This window comes from Anolis carolinensis, unplaced genomic scaffold (assembly GCF_035594765.1).
Source record: "Anolis carolinensis isolate JA03-04 unplaced genomic scaffold, rAnoCar3.1.pri scaffold_13, whole genome shotgun sequence".
Classification (NCBI taxonomy): Eukaryota; Metazoa; Chordata; class Lepidosauria; order Squamata; family Dactyloidae; genus Anolis; species Anolis carolinensis.
In genome coordinates, this window is record NW_026943824.1 from 10,460,782 (window position 1) to 10,482,029 (window position 21,248).

A 21,248-nucleotide genomic window follows, 5' to 3' on the forward strand; every position below is an offset into this window, starting at 1 on the left:
CTCTTCAAGGTTTTAGATATCGGTCATTCCAAGACCTGGGGACTTAACCTAGCAAGTTCTTAGTGCAAAGTATTAACTTCACCACAAAGATACAACTTTTCAGCAAGCATTCCCTAGGAATTCCTTAGTTAGTAGAAACGGTCAGATAGACCTAGTTCCTATCATCATTCCCCCAGTTGTCTTCTGTACCAGTGTTTGACAGCAATAAGATCTAAATGAGGCCATCTATCATAGGAGTAGACATTACAGTTCAGTCAAGCCAACATTCATGGGGTCACCATCCCTCATGAAGATACACATGCACATGCCAGTTCAAGTTATACACTGGCAGTTTGCTGAAGTTGAAGGGAAATGTAATAGGAAGGTCTCAGCCATTTCAGAATCCACCAGAACAATCCAGCAAATACAATAATGAAAGTCAAATATGATAGACAGAGGGATGTAAAATGTAAGCCAGGCCAGAGGTCAAGAGTCCAAAATATGAACACAAAGAGTGTAGAAAGACTATTTGAATAAAGAGATGAAAATCATGAGAAATCTCAGCAACTGCTGGGAGATTTGTAAGAGCTCGACCTTGAGATGCCTCATTATTTATTGGTCAGGTTTCTCATTTAGGCCTGTGCAAGAGGCACTGCTCCATATTTGCTGCTCCCATTTCTGTTGACATCCTGGCGAGTGTTATTAGAGTTCCCAAACCCTGGGTGAATTGGAGAGTCATTTCTTTGAAGTATGTCATCCACCATTCAAAGTCAGGAAAGGTGGTATTGTCTGAAGTCAGTGACATTTGCCTCCTATATGAAATATAGATTGGAGTCCACAGGGTGATTTATGGAACTAGGTTGAAGATTAAAGAAACTTCTTCTGATCTAGCAATCTCCCCTGGAGTTGGAGAGTTCAGACAGAAAAAGAGAAGGCTGTTTGCCAGGAGCCTGCAGTCCCTGATAATAATGGTCCCTCTCTCAGTCCAAGAAGTTTGGTTGAGGCAGAGGAGGAATCTACTACCCAGCAAGAAATTTTTGACACTGAAGACCTATTGCCATCACTCACTGAGCAAAAAATATTGTGTCATTCCCATTGATGGTTAAGTAGATGACACTGACCTAATTAGGTACCTGGTGTCTGGAGACAGCTATCTATAAATTTCTCAGCAGCTCCATAACAGTGTTGTTGCTTTGTCGACCTCCTTCTCAATGTAAATGCGAATTAGGTCAGGACATAAATGCCCTTAATGAAATTTTGCCCAAGGGAGTAAATGCATGTATTCTTGTGACCTGTTTTGGCGAGAATCCTTTATGTCCTTTCATGCAACATAAATCGGTGTGCACTTAACTAAGAAGTAGATGATGCTCAGAAACCTAGTGATTGAACTACAAAGATATGTAACTGATGCACACTAGGACTCTTGATGCACATTTGGAACTCCTCACCAGTGGCCCATTGCATATCTCTCCCTGTTAATGCTGACTTTCCAATTTAAGTCAACCAGTAAATTTGTTTCCCCATTAATTAGAAAATTTCTGATCAAAATTCTAACAACTTGATTTTAACTGGTTAATTTCTATTACTATATGTAAGAATGTGATCATTCAAAATGTATTTTGAACCAAAACAATGCAAATAGGGTTTTAAAAGAGCGAGAGATAGAAAATTGCACATTTGCTTGTATGCATCAGTGTCACTAAAATGTTACTTTTTTGTAGATATTTTAGTAACTTTTTTCACAGAAAGGTTGACTTCGATTAGTAAAATCGGAGGCCAACTTTTCAATGAGAAAATACACGAGCTGATCCCTCTTTTAGAGAAAGAGCTATCTGTTCATGTGCATGAGATATTTTTTCCCCAAATGCTACCCATGAAATTTTACATTGGCGGTACACTGGGATCACTGGCACAAGATTGTAAAAGAAATGTGGCTTCTGCAAAAGTGTGAGGCTGAACAAATGAAAAGAAGTACAGCAGGAGTTTCAGGGCAAGGTGGCAATCTTCCGATGGGTCAAACAAAGAAATCCTTTCATCATGTTGTCACTTTTTATTTCTGTACAACATCCAACGTAGCAATCAGCCTTTCGAGCTCAGCGTGGTGCTTTGCATTCACAAGTTGACTCAGCGGTAGGCTGTATAAACAGGACTCCTACCGGAAAGAGTTTTGTGCCTGTGACATTAGTCTTGTTCAAGAGGGACAGGCAAGGCATCCCAAGCCCATTCCAATTTGCTGAAGGTAAACACACGGCACGATTTGGAGGCACTGTGGCCGCTCTGTCCCTCCGGAAATAGGAATGAAAAGAAAAGGCACATGCACTTGGAGTCCATTCAGCTTGAAATAATGCAGGATTAGGATAGCCTATTGAGAGGAACGCATACTTTGCTTGAATTAGAAGTCTCAAATCCTTACCCACAAGATTTAATAAAAAAATATATGGAGCGAATGTAACAATGTAAAGCTCTGCCATGAACTTTCTTTTTTCTCTTGCATCCTAAAATTATCTGAATAGCTTTTTTGGAGGAAGCAGGGACTTGAATATCATATAATGCATAAAATTCATAACTTTGTGTTAGTCTGGAATATTAGTATGCAAAGGAATCTTGCAGCACCTCACAGATGGAGAAAATGGCCTTTGTAGTACAAGTCACGAAGAGTCGGAATCGACTATGCGACTGAGAGAGAGAGAGCACAAGTTTTCATGGTCTAGCAATGCATCTGCACTGTAGAATTAATGCAGTTTAACACCATTTTTGGGCCCATGGTGTTAAAGCGCTGAGCTGCTGAACTTGCGGACCAAAAAGTCCCAGGTTCAAATCCCAAGAACGGAATGAGCACCCGCTGTTAGCCCCAGCTCCTGCCAACCTAGCAGTTCAAAAACATGCAAATGTGAGTAGATCAATAGGTACCACTCCAGCGGGAAGGTAATGGCGGTCATGCCGGCCACATGACCTTGGAGATGTCTATGGACAACGCTGGCTCTTCGGTCTATAAATGGAGATGAGCACCAACCCCCAGAATCAGACACAACTGGACGTAACGTCAGGGGAAACCTTTACCGTCACTTAACACCTTTTTAACTGACATGGCTCAATGATGTGGAATTATGGGAATTGCAGTTTTATAAGGTCTTTAGCCTTATCTGACAAAGAGTGCTGATGTCTCACCAAACTACAAAACAGATGATTCCATAGCCTTTCAGTTATGGGTACACTTTTTTCCATTGTTGATGTCATTGCTATACCTAATGAATAAAATCATAGAACTCTTGAAGGAAACTCCAAGACAGAGATGGAAAGAATATTAATGGTTATTCATTTCCAGGTTGAAAAGTTTCTCAACAGTCAGGAAAGAACAATCGGGAGGAATATTCACTGGCACCCATAGTAATTGATAGTTGCTGGATAAATGTAGTTTCTGGCTGCTTGAGAGTTACTATTAAATTAGGCCTTAATAATAATAATAATAATAATAATAATAATAATAATAATAATAATGCACTATTTATATTCCGCCCTTCTCCCCAAGGAGTTTCAGAGCGGATTACAGCATATAAATAGACACAGGCAAGCACATTCGGTACTTTGTTACAATGACATACAATGAGACACAAATACACAGGCAAAGGCAAAGGCTTCTCCTTTCATTTCTGGCTCTGGAGGTTATGCTCATCTCTGGCTCTGAGGGAGGTGCTCTTCTCTGTTTCCAAGCCGAGGAGCCTACATTGTCCATAGACACCTCCTGGTTGTGAGGCTGGCAAGATTGCTTGAAGTGTGTTTTTGCCTTTTCTCACCAAAGCAGTACCTATTTATCTGTACATGTTTTTGAACTGTTTGGTTAGTAAGAGCTTGGGCTAACAGTGGGAGCTCACCCCGTCCCATCGATTTGAACTGCCAACCTTCAGGTCAGCAGTTAAGCAGCACAAGGATTTAACTCATTGTGCCACCACAGCCCCCAAAACCATACCCCATGTTATTCCATACCATATACTCTGCATTGACTTGAGATTAATATTAAATATCTTAATTAAAAACAAATTAAGAAAAATAAAGACAAATTTCCAACATATGGTTGAAAGGATTAATTTTGCTCTATTTATAATTAAAAATAAATCAGTAATACCCAACCTTTTTGTACATGGAGAGAGTTTGTGTGTGCGCGCATGCACACTTATCCATCTGTCCACAGATCAGATATATATCCATTGAGAGATGCATAGAGTTGGAGAAAGAGAGTGTTTTGCACTGCATTATTTTTGGAAGGGTTTAGTTCTTTGTATACCGTTCTTGTACTGCTTAGAAAGTGTGTGTTATGTGCCTGTGTTTTGTATACATACATACACATGCACACATACATACAATTTGTCCTGAATTTTTTCTCGATTGCTTTTTTATCAGGCTTACAAATCAAATCAAATAGGTATATTGAAAAAGCCGGGCGATATTATTTCTTTTCTGCACTCGTCGCACAATGTATTGAGTTACGCCGGCTGCTGGACCGCCGCCGCTATTCTCCCCGGATTGAAAAGGAATGACTGTGCGCCGGTTGCAAATTCACTCGGCTTTCCAGCATTACCGCTTAAATCAAGAGGCCTATTCAAGAGATAGAGCAAGTGTTCATTACACAAATCAATTTGGTCAAAAGAACAGCACAGTGGGTACTCAACCATTGCTCACATAATATTGTCAAGTTAATCAAATAATGCCTGCAAGACATTCACAGAGCCCCTGTCTCTCCCCGCCTCCCGGGCTTTCTTTCTTTCTTTGAGAAATAACTTGATTGGTTTAGCAGAAGACGAAAAATAAAGCAAAATTGTGTGTTTTGCAAAAAGAATTCCTTAATAGGGTTAAGGACTGTTATGTACTTCCCAGTTAAGCATATGCATAGTGTTGCATGCAGCACAGATTGGAAGGCCACTGATAAGCAGAAATGTAATTGCTTCGCTTTCCAAAAGGAAACATAATGGCCTGGATCCTATTGGTAGTTCCAACGAGTGTCGACCCCTACAATCAGTGGGATTTACATAAATGTGGACTGCATACCAACATGTAGCATACATCCATGTGTAGAGATAGGTTATGCTCACTTTACACAGTGGTCTGCTGAATGGCAACACACAAACATCATGTGCAACTGCAGTGCGCAAAGTGCGATTTCCAGTCTGCAATGCACAATGTTGCATTATGTTAGAAGAATGTGTCCTTTGTGCAAATAAATCATGCACAATATGGTTTGCATATGTAGATCACTGACAGTCCACCAGTCAACAATGGGTCCAATGAGTTTACATTGCTAGTATAGTAGAGTTTCGGTTATCCGACTTCCGCTTATCCAACACACTGTATTATTCGACGCACTGGCATCTCGGTCCCCCGGCAGGTGCCCGGCACTTGGAGAGGCCAGCTGCGTGTTGCTGTTTTTCTAGACCGGGTGCTTGCCAGGGGACAAGATGCAACCGTGTCGGAATCTATGAGTGGTTAGACCAAAAAATAACCCTCTTTCAGGGGTGATTTCTTAAAAATACAGCAGTGTGGCAGAAGCTTACTTCATAAACAGCAGAAACTTATGTGTGGTGAGCTTGGAGAAACCTTTGTTTCTCAGGATGGCAAAGGATTGCAAAGTCTCCTTAAAAGTTCAAAAGCATTTATTAAGGTAAAAAGAAATCCATTGTGGATAGAAGAGGTTCTTGGAGCTAACTAACTCTCTAAGCTAGCATCTAAGGAAGGCAAGCAGGTAAAAATAACAAAAATATCTAAATAGCTACATTTTGCCAGGAGAGTGGGCAAAATGTTTGCTTCTTAGGTAGAAGCGACTCAGGTTGCTCCTGACATGAAAAAAAGGTAGAAGACAAAAGAGGGAGAGATGGCTGCTGACCGCATGGTCAAGCCTTTGGGGCAATTAACATTCCAATCTACATAGAGGAAGTTACCTCATCCCTGAAGGATCACATCGCTAAAACAACAAGGTGAGGGGATGGATGTAAACAGGAAAGCAACAGAGGGAAATCAGCAAAGACCTATCTAGGCATGTATGGGAATATAGAGAGGTTTCCCTCAGTCTAACCTATCCACTACATAACAAATAGATGAGACTTGCATAGTCCAGGATGACATTCAACAGACCGACACAGACATTTCCCTCCCAGCAAGCACTTGGCTTGTCAGGAGGGATAATAGTGCCTTCCTATTATCCAACAGTTTCGGTTATCAGCCTTGGAAGTCCATTGAGTGACCTAGGGCATGTCCTACTCTCTCAGCACCAGACAGAGGCATTGGCAATCCTTCTCTGAATAAATATTGTCATGGCAGCCCCAGGATGGAGTGCCCCCATGTCGGAATTGAGCTGAAGGCACACGACGATAGCAATCGCAGAGCTATGTGAAGGTAGGGTACAAAGGCATTGTCCCTTCCCACATAAAAATCCTGCCTCCCTCAGTTCTGCCTTCCTTCAATTCCCCAATTTCTACTTTTGCAGCAAGACACTGAAAAGTGTTCACAGCTGAAACATTTGCATTGGTGGGCTCACATTCCTTGTCTCTTTTCCTTGGATGCATAAATTGTTCTAAACGTTTAGCTGAAAATTTAAGGGATTGCAATATTAGAAAAAAATCTTTATGAGCAGTAATGTCATTATCTTTTCCTCCTATAGCTATACTCTTTATTTTATTAATCATAGACATTTCTGAACATATGACTTTGTATTTTTATGTGCAGTGTAATCGGTGCTCTTTCTGTTCTTTGTATTTCTTTGAGTTGTGATTTCTAGTGGTGGAAAATTCACCCAAGAATGGCAAAGTAGATATATAGCGGTTGTGCTACATCACATGTCTGCTGAATATTGTCTTGGTTTCCCTCCTTTGGACCCTTTCAAAGGTCTATGTTTAAAGGTCTTTTTTTAATGTGTCAGAAGCGACTTGAGAACATCCTGCAAGTCACTTCTGGTGTGAGAGAATTGGCCGTCTACAGAGACGTTGCCCAGGGAATGCCCAGATGTGTTACCATCCTGCTGGGAGACTTCTCTCATGCCCCCGCAAGCTAGAGCTCACAGAAGGGAGCTCACCCTGTCTCACGGATTCAAACTGCCAACCTTCAGGTCAGCAACTTAACCTTCAGGTCTGCAGTTCAGTCAGCACAAAGGTTTAACCCATTGTACCACCACGGTTCAGTCGGAGAAGGGAAATCTGAGAGGTATAAGAATATCTTTAAATGTCAGAAAGAATGCTGTATAAAGATGGAGTAAAGTTTTTTCTGCTGCTTCAAAGACTGATGGCCTCAATTTTTTAAATGACAGATATCCCACTGAAACATTAGAAAGAACTAAGAGCTGTTCAACAGTGAGACTGTCTCAGAAGATACTGGAATTTCCTTTTTGGCGATGCTTAAACAGTTGGATGCTTAAACAGCCTTTGACCCCACTTGAACTATCATGGCTCAGTGATATACAATCCTGGAAGTTTTAGTTTTATGAGGTTGTTTACCTTCTCTGTCAAAGAGTGGCTGGTATCTCACCAAACTGCAAATCCCTAATTCTATAGCATTACGCCTTGGCAGTTGAATCAGTCCCAAACTGCCTGAATTCTACAGTGTAGAGCCAGCCCAGATAAGTGAAGGTTAGCCTGCGGCTTTAAGATTTGCTCCTCCAAACCTTGTAATACTCTGTGCAAGACTGGGACTGCAGTCTAAGAAGGAAAGAGGAATTGAAGAAACAATAAAGTATTGAACATGCCTGAGCGTGAGTGGGGGAAGAGAGAAATAAACCTCCACAAAAAGCGAGGGCTGATGCCATGGTGAGGAATGTAAATTGGCTAAAGAATGATAAATTAAATTTGACATACGAAGACACATTCCATTGTGAAGATGCATGCCTGCCCTGCATATAGTTTCTCTGTGCATTTGTCAATACCTAAATCAAATTTCGCCAAGATTAAACTTGTGTAGCTCTGCCTTATTGATTGAGTTAGAAATGATTATGGAAAAATGAGCCCCTGAGTCCCAGATTAAAGGAGTGGCAAAATGCACTCAACAGTCTTCAAAGCAGCAGGTCCCTTTCAACAATTTGGGAGGTGGAAAGCAACGTTGCAGCAATGTGAAAACGGGGCTTCTTCAGCTTCCTTTACATGCTAATGCAGGCTGTAAGAATACTCTATGGATTTGGGACGGTTGGTCAATCGTTCAGTCTCTGCTGCTGACGTCCCAAAGAGGCGCCGTCTCTCTCCCGCCCCAATGGACCATAGTCATTAATAATGGGGTAAAATATGTAATTGCTTATCAGACCTTTTAAATTAAAAATACAATCTCAGTGGAGTCAGGAAAAGTCATGCAATGAATGGGTGGAAATGACCTTTTCCGTAGAGATGACAAACGATGCCTCAACTCCCCAAGCCAGAAAGCTGGACTGTTATAGCTGATATATAGAGCAGAGCAGATTTATAGACCAAGGCTCACATTGTCCTGTTGTTTCATTTTCTTTTCAAAGTTCCAAATAAGTTATCTTGGATTACAAAGGAGGATGGTTTGTATCTCTGAATTAGGGGCCATGAAACTTTCTGTGAAATGAATTCACAGAAATGATGCCTGTCTACATCATAGGAAATGAGGCGCACTCATCAAATGTGAAGATTCAGGATGGGAGAATCAAAAATTAACCAAAACAAATTCTTCTACTACCCTAAGCACAGGATATTGGATAGGTAGAAAAGAACTAAACAATTGCGTGGAGTGGATTTTGTTATTGGGATCTATAATCTATCTGGAGACTTATAAATACTCATGTATAAATTTATATTGTAGGCTTGTGCACAGATTTGATTTGACTGGTTTCCTTCGGCTAATCCGGCTGGTCCGGCTTGTTGAGCAAGGGTTCAGTTTCTTTGTATTTTTTGATCACAATGGAACAGTAGTTGTCAAAAAATGGCTGCCTTTGCCACATCTTTCCCAGGGATGTGGGGAAGCCTTCCAGCCTCCTTAAAATGCCTTGGAAAGCAGCATGGCGTGCTGCAGGGAGAGTGATCCTTTTAATCTATGTCTTCATGAATGATATAAGGCAAAAGATGTCTTGCGTGATGGGAAGGGGAGCCTGGGAGGTCCGTCCCCCCATAATGGGCCAGCTCCTGTTACTTCTTTGGTGACAATTAGTATGAATTTCTGTGGCAGCAACATCTTCAGCAAGCTTTTGAAAAAAAGAATGATATATTTTTTATACTCTTTGGGTGTTGGTGTTTGGACACCCAGGGAGAATTGGGATAAATTGGGAATGTTTGGTCACTTCACTTTGCGTGTGGCAAGGTGTTGCCATTTCGTGGACCTTGAATTGATTTATTTATTTATTTATTACATCACTTCTACCCCGCCCTTCTCACCCATCGGGGGACTCAGGGCGGCTTACAGTATAACCATACACATTAAAAACAGTTTTCATCAAATTTAAAAATCCATCAAGATTAAAAATTACAATAAAATTAAGAATAGCCATTAAAATATACATAATTATACATTTAAATATACATTTAAGGCGCTTTCCATGTTCATGTGGGGTCTGTCAGTAGGTCATATATTCTTATCTCATTTTTGCTGCTACTCATGCTCAAATGCCTGGTCCCATAACCACGTTTTTGTCCTCTTTCGGAAAGACAGGAGGGAGGGAGCCTGCCTGACTTCAATGGGGAGGGCGTTCCATAGGCGGAGAGCCACCACTGAAAAGGCCCTGTCTCTCGTCCCCGCCAGCCGCACCTGTGAGGCTGATGGGACCGCAAGCAGGGCCTCATCTGACGATCTTAAGCTTCGAGGTGGGTCGTAGCGGGAGACACGTTCGGACAGATAAGCTGGGCCGGAACCGTTTAGAGCTTTATAGGCTAAAGCCAGCACCTTGAATTGTGCTCGGTAGCTAATTGGCAGCCAGTGGAGCTGGCGTAACAGAGGAGTAGTACGCTCCCTGTACGCCGCCCCAGTTATTAACCTGGCAGCCTCCCGTTGGACTAATTGAAGCTTCCGAACAGTCTTCAAAGGCAGCCCCACGTAGAGTGCGTTGCAGTAGTCTAAACGAGATGTAACAAGGGCGTGTACCACCGTGGCCAAGTCCGGCTTCCCAAGGTACGGTCGCAGCTGGCGCACAAGTTTTAATTGTGCGAAGGCTCCCCTAGCCACCGCTGAGACCTGGGGCTCCAGGCTCAACGATGAGTCCAGGATCACCCCCAGACTGCGCACCTGCGCCTTCAGGGGGAGTGTGACCCCATCCAGCACAGGCTGTAACCCAGTACCCTGTTCAGCCTTCCGACTGACCAGGAGGACCTCTGTCTTGTCTGGATTCAATTTCAATTTGTTGGCCCTCATCCAGTCCGACACAGCGGCCAAGCACCGGTTCAGGACCTGGACAGCCTCCTTAGTGACAGGTGGGAAGGAGTGACAGAGCTGGACATCATCTGCGTACAGATGACACCGGACCCCGAAACTCCTGATGATCTCTCCCAGCGGCTTCATGTAGATGTTAAACAACATGGGAGATAACACAGAGCCCTGCGGGACCCCACAAGTCAACGGTTGTGGGGCCGAGCAGGCATCCCCCAATGACACCATCTGGGACCGACCCTCCAGGAATGAGTGGAGCCACTGCAAAACAGTACCTCCAAGTCCCATTCCCGCGAGGCGTCCCAGAAGGATACCGTGATCGACGGTATCGAAGGCTGCTGAGAGGTCCAGCAGAACCAGCAGGGACACACTCCCCCTGTCCAGTTCCCGGCGTAGATCATCGACTAAGGCGACCAAGACTGTCTCAGTACCATGCCCCGGCCTAAAGCCAGACTGTGCCGGATCCAGAAAATCAGTGTCAACCAAGAAACCCTGGAGCTGCGAAGCAACCACATGTTCCAAGACCTTGCCCAAATAGGGGAGATTGGAAATAGGCCGAAAGTTTCCGAATTGAGTGGGATCCAATGATGGCTTTTTCAACAGCGGCTTGATCACAGCCATTTTTAGGCTCGCTGGAAACTTGCCCTCCCGAAGGGAGGCATTGACCACCACCTTCACCCACTCGGCCAAACCCCCTCTGGCTTCTCTCACCAGCCAGGATGGGCAGGGGTCTAGGATGCATGTGGTCGGTCTCGCCTCTCCCAGAATCTTGTCCACATCCTCGAGCTCAACCAATTGAAATGAATCCAACAAAACTGGACAAGCAGGTGCACTCGTTACATCCTCAGAGACTGCCGTTAATATGGTGTCAAAGTCGGAACGGATCAGAGCGACTTTGTCCGCAAAGAACCGAGCAAATGCTTCACAGCGGGCTGCCGAGTTATCAGGGCTCCCACCTTGATTGGTGGGAGTTAACAACCCTCTGATGACACGGAAGAGCGCCGCCGGACGGTTCTGTGCGGACGCAATGTTGGCCGCAAGGTGGGCTCTCCTTGCAGCTTTGATTGCCGCGGCATATGCCCTAAGATAGGAGCCTAGCCGTGTTCGGTCTGACTCGTTATACCCTGATCGCCACACGCACTCTAGTTCCCTCTTCTTTCGCTTCATCGCTGCCAGCTCCTCAGTAAACCAAGGAGCTGGTTTAGCTCGGTTACTCGAGAGGGGACGCTCCGGAGCAATCGTGTCTATTGCCCTAGTCATCTCTCCATTCCAGAGAGAGACCAGAGCATCAACAGGATCACCTGCCGAGGAGGCGGGAAATTCCCCAAGAGTCGTCAGGAATCCTTCTGGATCCATAAGTCTCCTGGGGCGGACCATTTTAGGTCCACCACCCCTGCAGAGGTTGGGGGGCGCAGTAAGTCTAAACCTGATCAGGTGATGGTCGGTCCATGGCAACGGAGCGATGGTGAGCTCCTCCACACCGCCACCTTCCTCCCATCCCTGACAGAAGACCAAGTCCAGTGTGTGTCCCGCACTGTGGGTGGGGCCTGTTACTAATTGGGACAGCCCCATGGTTGCCATGGCGGCCATGAAGTCCTGAGCTGCACCTGAGAGGTTGGTCTCGGCATGGACATTGAAGTCCCCCAGCACTATGAGCCGCCGGGACTCCAACGCCAGGCCCGAGACCACCTCAGCTAGCTCAGGCAGGGAGACTGTAGTGCAGCGGGGTGGTAGGTACACTAACAGAATCCCTAATCTGTCCCGGTCTCCCACCCTCAGGTGGACACATTCAAACATGGTCCACTGTGGGACGGGGCACCTGGTCAGGGGGATGGAATCCTTATAGACCACCGCGACCCCACCTCCCCTCCCTCCAGATCTCGGCTGGTGCTGTACGGAATAACCTGGCGGGCAGAGCTGGGTGAGATTAACTCCTCCCATCTCGTCCAGCCAGGTCTCCGTAATACATGCCAGGTCTACATGCTCATCCAAGATGAGATCTTGGATGAAAGATGTTTTTCCGTTCACTGACCTGGCATTAAACAGCACCACCTTTAACCTGGAGGGACCGCCATCCTGGCTACCCAGATTAGCTATGTCAGGAGACCGTTTTGGAACTATTAATGTCCTACCAAAAACCCTAGGCCGAATTAAATGATTTGGTCTCCCTTTCCCGTATCTCCCCCTCCCAGACACCACCTCTATAGGGGCTCCCCACCCATCAGAACACCCTCCTCCCCTATCACACTGTCCTTTCCCTTTCTCTTCCCCTGGTCCAAACGATGTTATTTGGTTTACTAGTTTTCTGTTATAGATTGGCATCCTTTCACACCCATTCCCTTCCCCCCACCCTGCAGTCCCCATAACCCTCCAGCCTCCCCCACCCCCCTCCAACAATACAAAGTGCAAATGCAGTTGTAAAGTGCAGAGGGTGCATGAGCAGCATAGGTATAGGGGTCTGAGCTGACTAAAGTGCAAGGCAGGCAGTGGGGATTATGATGGTGAACTAATTCAATATGGTGCAATATGGTATTATAAGGTGCCAGGGCAGGACCAATTAGAGATGATAGACTTAGTAAACTAGTCAGAGGGACCAGGCTTCACAGTGCATAATAGTTATTATAACAGCATTTAAAGATTGTTATAGCAGCAATATATAAATAATGAGTGGACCTCAGTAAGACAGACTCTTAGTTCAATAGCCAATGCTGGGGAAAGCGAGGAGGGCAGTAGGCCTGCAGCAAGAGACAGAATGATTTTAAAGTCAGTTCCTCTGCCTTCTTCCTCCGGATGGCTTTGGAGTTTTAAAAGTCTTCCCTCCCTTCTTATGTCCACTCACCAGCGCTGGGAAAAAGGGAGGGGGGCAGTAGGCAAGGAGTCCAGAGGCAGCAACAGGCAGACTGGCTGGAGATGTTTCTGGCCTCTTCTGCAGCACAACAGCAGGCCTCTCAGCCCTGCCAGGGCCTTGTGGACCCAGGCTTTATAGATGGTCCTTCCTAGGAAGTGCTGAGTCACACCCAGATGGAAAGGGCCTGGGGCTGCAGTCTACTCACAAGGAGTCCCAGAGGCAGCAACAGGCAGACTGGCTGGAGATGTTTCTGGCCTCTTCCGCAGCACAACAGCAGGCCTCTCAGCCCTGCCAGGGCCTTGTGGACCCAGGCTTTATAGATGGTCCTTCCTAGGAAGTGCTGAGTCACACCCAGATGGAAAGGGCCTGGGGCTGCAGTCTACTCACAAGGAGTCCCAGAGGCAGCAACAGGCAGACTGGCTGGAGATGTTTCTGGCCTCTTCCGCAGCACAACAGCAGGCCTCTCAGCCCTGCCAGGGCCTTGTGGACCCAGGCTTTATAGATGGTCCTTCCTAGGAAGTGCTGAGTCACACCCAGATGGAAAGGGCCTGGGGCTGCAGTCTACTCACAAGGAGTCCCAGAGGCAGCAACAGGCAGACTGGCTGGAGATGTTTCTGGCCTCTTCTGCAGCACAACAGCAGGCCTCTCAGCCCTGATGACTACAACCTCTGGACTTTGGACTCGAATTCGACCCTGTTCTGCCTTCGCTCTCTGATTGGTCTACCCACGGCTCTTGACTTCTGGCTTGCCTCCTGACTCTGCTGCTGTCTCCTGTCCTGACCCTGGATCAATCTGACGACGTCTCTTCGCTTTGTCCCTTGAGCTTCTGGCATTACCTGCACTCTTGAAGCAGTTTGCTGCTGTTCCTGCTATTTCGACTCCGGACCGGTTTGACAACATCTTCTTGCACTGTCCCTTTAAATCTCCAAAGCCTGTTGCTTGCAGCAGTAAGGGCTTAGAACCATACCTTCCCTTTTGCACCGGCGCCAAGTTTGTTTACAAGCTCCTTTGCCCGGTTTTGGTTTCTGTTTAGAGCTTTGTGTTAAAACTGCTAGCTTGTGACTCTTGGGAGTTTTTTGGGAGTTCCCAAGTCTTTGTTTTGTTTTGGCTGCTTTTCCAAGCCAACTTAGTTTGTTTAGAGCTGAATTGAAGCACCTTTTGTTTAATCTGGATTATTTGCTTGGATAATCCGGTTTGGTTGCTAAAGCATACTTTTTGATATATTTTTGTTTGGACTGCTTTAAAACACTGAAAGTTAAGTGTTTAAAGCCATCTTTTGTGTTTGTGTCTATTTTTTGGGCTATCTCTTGAATAAACTCTGTTTTGCTCTCAAATTGGCGTCTGACTCTTGACAATAATTAATTAGGCATCCCATATTGTTAAGAAAGAAAGAAAGAAAAAACTGCCCAGAGCTTTCACAGTGTTACGTTTTACACAAGATCATTAATTTTAATTTCCAAATGACATAATGAAATTAACTGCTATAGAAGCAGAATGCCTCTGATGACGAGAGTAGAAACCATAAGTAATGTATGTGTATATTGTGAATATGACGGTTTGCAATGATTCACACTCCAACCACAGTAGTATGTGTCAAAAGTTATTTTGGACTTAGAGGGAATCCCCTTTGAAGAAAAACTACAATATCCGGGACTGGAGTAAGTGAATACGGAGATTTTTTTTCCTGCCTTTCTCAGAATGTAAAATCTTCTACAGATGGTATATAACACTGGAAAGGCTTGCAAAATTTATTAAAGGGAAAGGTGATGGGAAATGCTGGAAGTGTGGAAAACATATGGGAGATTTTATACACATGTGGAGGGGCTGTAACAAGGTAAAAAGGTTTTCGCAGGTTAATCATAAAGAAATGGAAAAAATAACTCAAGTAAAATTTGAATTAAAACCGGAGTACTTTCTATTAGGGATGACGGATTTCCAGATGGATTTAAACACAGATAAGCTTTTTACATATATGGTGACGGCAGCCAGGATATGCCTAGCAAAACTGTGGAAGACACAAGAAATCTCTTTTATAGAACAATGGCTTCTGAGATTATTGGACATTAGAAATATGGATTTACTAACACAAATAATATCACAGGACAATGCTCCAAGGCAAGAGACAAATTGGTCCAAACTGAAAGATTACATGCAAAAAGAAAATATTGTAAATTGGTAAAATAAGGAAGGAAAACATCCTAGACCCTAAAATATGGACGGAATTTGCGGGCAAATGTTCAGAACTGTAGAAAACATGATTTGATGTGCAAAGGATCTGGAAGAGAAACTTTATATTGTTTGGGGGATTGTTAATTTATGTCTTTTATGTCTTATGTCTCTTTTTTCTTTTTTTCTTTTTCTTCTAATATGTCTCTTAATCCATTACATTGTTCTCATATTTTCTTTAATGTACTTTAAAAAGCATAAATAAAAATAATTTTAAAAAGAATATGAATCATCCACTAAAGCAGCATGGGGAAATTGAGAATGTACGTGTGTATGTGCCTTAAAGTCACCTTTTGACATGTGGTGGCTCCATGATTTTCATATGGTTTCCTTGGGCAAGAAATACTCAGTTCCTTCCTCTGAAAGAAAACCTACAGGACCTGGGATACATTGGTTACCTTCCAAGATCAGAGAGGATCTGGTGCTTTTATGATGTTCAGAAAATTGTACATAGTCAAACAATTGTAAATAGCTTGGTGAGAAATGCAACCAGGTCTTATACTGTGACAACAGGATGTTATCCAGAGTCTCCTCATCTGGCATTACTATTCAAGGAGAAGTATATGAAGAAGGTGCTTCTTCCCATGTTCTAGACTCAACTGTTTCTTCCTTTCTTCTTCAACCTTCATTTTGGTGGAGATCAGGAATGACTTCCCCAGGAAAGAGAGCTCATATGCAAGAATGAGGCTGGCGCTGTCGTTCATTGTCTCTTTTCTCCCCACCCCTTTGAACTCTTTTAGCAGACAGACGATGCAGCACAGACCGATGGCCAGCAACAGACACAATCTTCTGAAAACACAGAAAACAAATCACAGCCCAAGCGGCTGCATGTCTCAAACATACCCTTCAGATTCCGGGATCCAGATCTCAGACAAATGTTTGGGGTAAGCACCACTTATTTTCTTATGGCAATATTTGTGTGCCCAGCTCTTCTTTGGCAGGACCTTTCCTATTGTTTATCCCTCCTTTTTGTTCCCCATGACATTGATTTGATTCAAAATTTAATTCAAAAATTTTATCACGAGAGAGATGGATAGGGATATAGGTGGGTGGGTGGATGCAGAGCTGGTCCAACAATGAGGCGAATTAAGTGGTCGCTTCGGGCGGAAAACATACGGGGGCGCAGTCGAGACTGCTTTTTCTGTTGATTTCTTGTAAAACATGATGTTTTGGTGCTTGATTTGTAAAGTCTTAATGTAATTTGATGTTTAATAGGCTTTTCCTTAATCCCTCCTTATTATCCAACATTTTCGCTTATCCAATGCTTTTATTTTTCAGTGATTGGTTTGGGTAGGGCGCCAAAATTAAGTTCGCCTACACTTGAAAAATACCTAGGGCCGGCTCTGCGTGGATGGATGGATGGATGGATGGATGGATGGATGGATGGATGGATGGATGGAGAGATGGAGAGGAAAAATGATAGATGGATACTGCATCCAGATTCTTAGTCGTCTTCTCCATCTCCCTCAGTACCATTATGGGTGGTCAAGGAAAGTCAACGAAGTATCTCAGAAGGTTACAGCCTCCAGGTCCTTGACTCTCTTTCCTCTCAATGTCACATACTATGTGGGAAAGGAGAAGACTGCTGTCTCCCTGCCTTCTCTTCCATCCTCTTGATGACATGTGGGGGCTGAACATCCCCCCCCCCCCGCATACACACACCACTGCCAGAGATTTTCTCCCTGTGTGAGACCACTTTGAAAACTGCTCAGTTTTAGAAGATGTCTAGCAACAGGGAGGAACTTGATTAAATTATTCATTCTCCATTGTGGGCATGAAAAATTTAACACGGCACATTCAAAAGAGAGAGAAAGGAAGAGAAGTGTGCTACATCTTCACAGTGACATCCATTCAGCTCTTACTGGGTAGGAAGTCTCATTCCATAGCACGGGGATTCCTTTTGAATAGGGCACACAATAGATCAGGTTGTACAACTCTAATGGATTCATCTCCTGGCTAACATTTGCTGGTTTACCAGGCACTTTTCTATTTCTTCCATCCCCAGCTGTTCCATGTGTGGCTTTTGATGTGGCAGTATTGTTTGCATCCCGACATTGGCGTCCTGGTATTCCATACAGCCCTTTGTTAATGACACCTGAAATAACCAGGCTTGACAGTATGAGTGATGTATTGGAAAATGTCACACTGCAAGTGTGTGTCAAGATTATTATTTTTTTAAAAAAAAAGAAAAGAAGCCAAACTCTATCTTACGTTAATGCTACATGATTCCTAGCTTTAGCAGCCGACTTTCACTGAATTTTCAACCAAGGAAAGTACCTAAATAGGCAGATAAGTATATTATCTCCAGATAAGTATATTAGGACTTCTGGCAAGCTGGTAGTGGTAGTATGTTGTTCTTCCAGCACAGGAGTGGAGAATAAGAGGTTCTCCAGACATTGACAAGAAACCTGTTGTTGCCTTATTTATTTTATTTACAGTATTTATATTCCGCCCTTCTCATCCCGAAGGGGACTTAGGGCGGATCACATTACACATATAAGGCAAACATTCAATGCCTTAACATAGAAAAAAGACAAAGACAAACGCAGGCTCCAAGCTGGCCTCGAACTCATGACCTCTTGGTCAGAGTGATTTGTTGCAGCTGGCTGCAGCTGGCTGCTCACCAGCCTGCGCCACAGCCCGGGCCTTATGCCTGTGTATGGTCCATGGTTGTACTGTTATTCTCATTGGCTTTCACTAGAATGGTGAAGAATTACCATCAGATGGCTGCCAAGGTCACTCTGCTTCGTAGAGGGATATGGGTAATCTGGTGCCCAACACCTTGCATTGCCTGGTTCCATCCAAGGGCGTTCACATGGGGGGAAATGGTGAACACGCAGCTTCCTGCCATGCATTGTGATGGAAACATAGAAGCTCTCCCATGTTGTCCTGCCAGTGACATGCGCCAGCTCCGCCCTTCTTCACCCACGGAGCTGGTACGGCATCGTGTGATGGGAGCTGGCCAGCTCAGTGGGTGACTGTGGCTAAATCGGCGCAGGACACAAAATGTAGCCCCGTGTGATGAGGTGACTAGAATCGGAAAACACCACAAGATCCATCCAGTCCATGTAGGAAAATACAATACTATAGTTCAAGAACAATTAGAAGGGCCTTCAATTTCCCATCTCTGTTCTAAATGGATTAGTTGCTTTCACTAGTGTTATTCTGGTGGAAAAATCCTCTCCTTAGCATGGGTACTCTAATCCAGTATACATATGCATACCGTGTTTCCCCGAAAATAAGACAGTGTCTTATATTAAGTTTTGCTCCCTAAGATGTGCTAGGTCTTATTTTCTGGGGATGTCTTATTTTTGGGGAAACAGGGTAGCTGCTACAAGTATGTAATAGAAATGAAGAATAAACATGATGTTTTTCAAATAAACATGGTGGACTCATGTTCCTGACAGCCCTAAGGGAAACGTCCTTATGTATATGCTGCCAACAGGATGCCACTCCACTTGCATAGAAGAAGCAGACAGTGACACAATATGTCCTTTCTTGTATAACACTAGAATAGAGCTCATTCATTAAGAACAGATAGTGGAAGATGTAGGGGAGGACTTCACTCAGCACTTGTGCAATGAAATTTGCTACCGGAAGATGCAAAGTGGCAAGTACACTCATCCTTCCACATTTGTCGGTTTAATTTTTTGCGAATTTGATGAAAAAAAATTCTCTAGGAACACCTTGGTCCTCCAGTGCTACTCTGTGGTCTGTTTCCATTGAAAATCCCAGAGCAGTGGTTCTCAACCTGTGAGTTCCCAGATGTTTTGACCTTCAACCTTCAGAAATCCCAGCCAGTTTACCAGCTGTTATGATTTCTGGGAGTTGGCCAAAACATCTGGGGACTCATAGATTGGGAACCACTGACCTAGAGCCAATTGTCTAGAGCAGTGGTTCTCATCCTGGGGTCCCCGGACGTTTTTGGCCTACAACTCCCAGAAATCCCAGCCAGTTTACCAACTGTTAGGATTTCTGGGAGTTGATGGCCAAAAACATCTGGGGAGCCCAGGTTGAGAACCACTGTTCTAGACATTGATAGGTCTTCCAAAGCAACTGACTGTAGAGGCCTTCATCAAAGTGGAAGTAGACTCACACTGGAAGACTTAGACATTCCTAGAGAGGTATTGTCTCAGATATTTTTTTAAAAGTCTTTTTATTTACATTTTTTCAACTTTCATGGTGGTTCTGTGCTCCTAACTTCAGCAAACGTGGAGCGATGACTATACATTCATGGAGGATAAAGCTCTCCATGACTACTGGCTCCATTAGATATGTGTTACCTCCAGTGATGATCAGTTTGTTCTCATTTGAATTATTCACGCTTCAACTTGTAATTATCAGAAATCTTCATCTGCTCCTAGCATCAATGTGCCTAATGGTGTTTTTGTTAATGCTCATGTGACCTTTTCTGTTTCTTTGCAGCAATTTGGTAAAATCTTAGATGTTGAAATTATTTTTAATGAGCGAGGCTCAAAGGTAAGTGATCTGATACACCTGTGGCAATGTTGAATGTATTTGAAGGAATGTAATACAAACAAGAGGAAGCAACTGCACTACTGTAATAACATTTCTCCTTAAATATCTACTTTAACAGAAATACTCAAACCCCCTCCTTTTCAACCTCACCACCAATACACACATTTTTAAGTCAATTTCCCAAACAGCATGAAATTCATTGGTCTAATTGCAAATCCTTTAAAAGGGGATTCTTTTTTTAACACCGATAAACTGTCACCAGTTAAATAGGAATATTCCTTTTTTTACTTTTAAATATAATCAAATGTTGTCTACAGATTCTCTCTCCCCTACCTGATAATTGCCTTACTCATTTTCTGAAATTAGTCTGAGCTTGCAGGGAAGGAAAGGTAGTTAGAAGAAACATATATTTTACTCCTGAAATGCAAGCGAGTCATATAATCTAATATAAGACAGAGTAATTACTTGATCAACTTGATCAAATTCTTGGTTGTGAAAGTGCAGGTGTTTAACTTGTTAGTTAGTTACCATATATACTCATGTAGAAGTCTAGAAATTTGGGTCAAAAAAGTAACTCAAAAAACTTGGATCGATTTATTCACAAGTATCATGGCATAATTTTCACGAAAAAGGAAACTATGAATACAGTCTCTGAATACAGTGAAAAAATGCAAGAGCTTAGTTCATTCTAAGGGAAACTAAAAGAAACATTGACCCCCTTCCACTCTGTCAGAGTATTTTGCAGCGCAGCAGTAGTTGTATGGAATCAGTGGAACACAAAACAAAGAGACACTCAGAGACCTTGGTAAAACTATTTACAAAGTTTTACTGAATCAACACTAACAGATGACAGATGAACACAGGACTTGACTTGCACTCTAGGCAGACAGAACTCAACTGAACTGATGCAATCAATAAGCACACACACTTGTGTCTGGATACTCCCTAGTTCCAGCCACACATCAAGGTCATCATAGCTTCTTGGCAATTAACTCTTTCCACACTATAGTACATTCTGGATGATGCAATCAGTTGCAATACAGGCATGGCACAAATTGCATTTAAACACTATCAATACACAAATCCCACATTAACACACTCTTCTCCGTGGCATCAATTCTGGTCTTTTTGAATGCCTAGGTGGCGCAGTGGGTTAGGCCATTGAGCTGCTGAACTTGCTGACTGAAAGGTTGCCTGTTCAAACCCAGGGAGCAGGATAGGCCCCTGCTGTTAGCCCCAGCTTCTGCCAACCTAGCAGTTCGAAAACAAGCAAATGCAAGTAGATCAATAGGTACTGTTCTGGCAGGAAAGTAATGACGCTCCATGCAGTTATGCCGGCCACATGACCTTGGAGGTGTCTATGGACAACGCT

The 21,248-nt window shown here is 43.7% G+C and overlaps 1 protein-coding gene across 15 annotated transcripts in view; it reads left to right on the plus strand.

Annotated features, from left to right (window-relative positions):
• rbfox1 (RNA binding fox-1 homolog 1) overlaps positions 1-21,248 on the plus strand; it is a 1,150,117-nt gene that overhangs the window by 1,029,671 nt on the left and 99,198 nt on the right. For all 15 annotated transcript variants that reach the window (XR_010001199.1, XM_062964632.1, XM_062964630.1 and 12 more), the window contains 2 exons: positions 16,138-16,281; positions 19,823-19,876. Coding sequence is in view for 14 of the 15 variants with exons in the window: in XM_062964632.1 (XP_062820702.1) it covers positions 16,138-16,281; positions 19,823-19,876 (198 nt within the window). In the remaining variant the exon portion in view is untranslated. The remainder of the gene's footprint in view (positions 1-16,137; positions 16,282-19,822; positions 19,877-21,248) is intronic.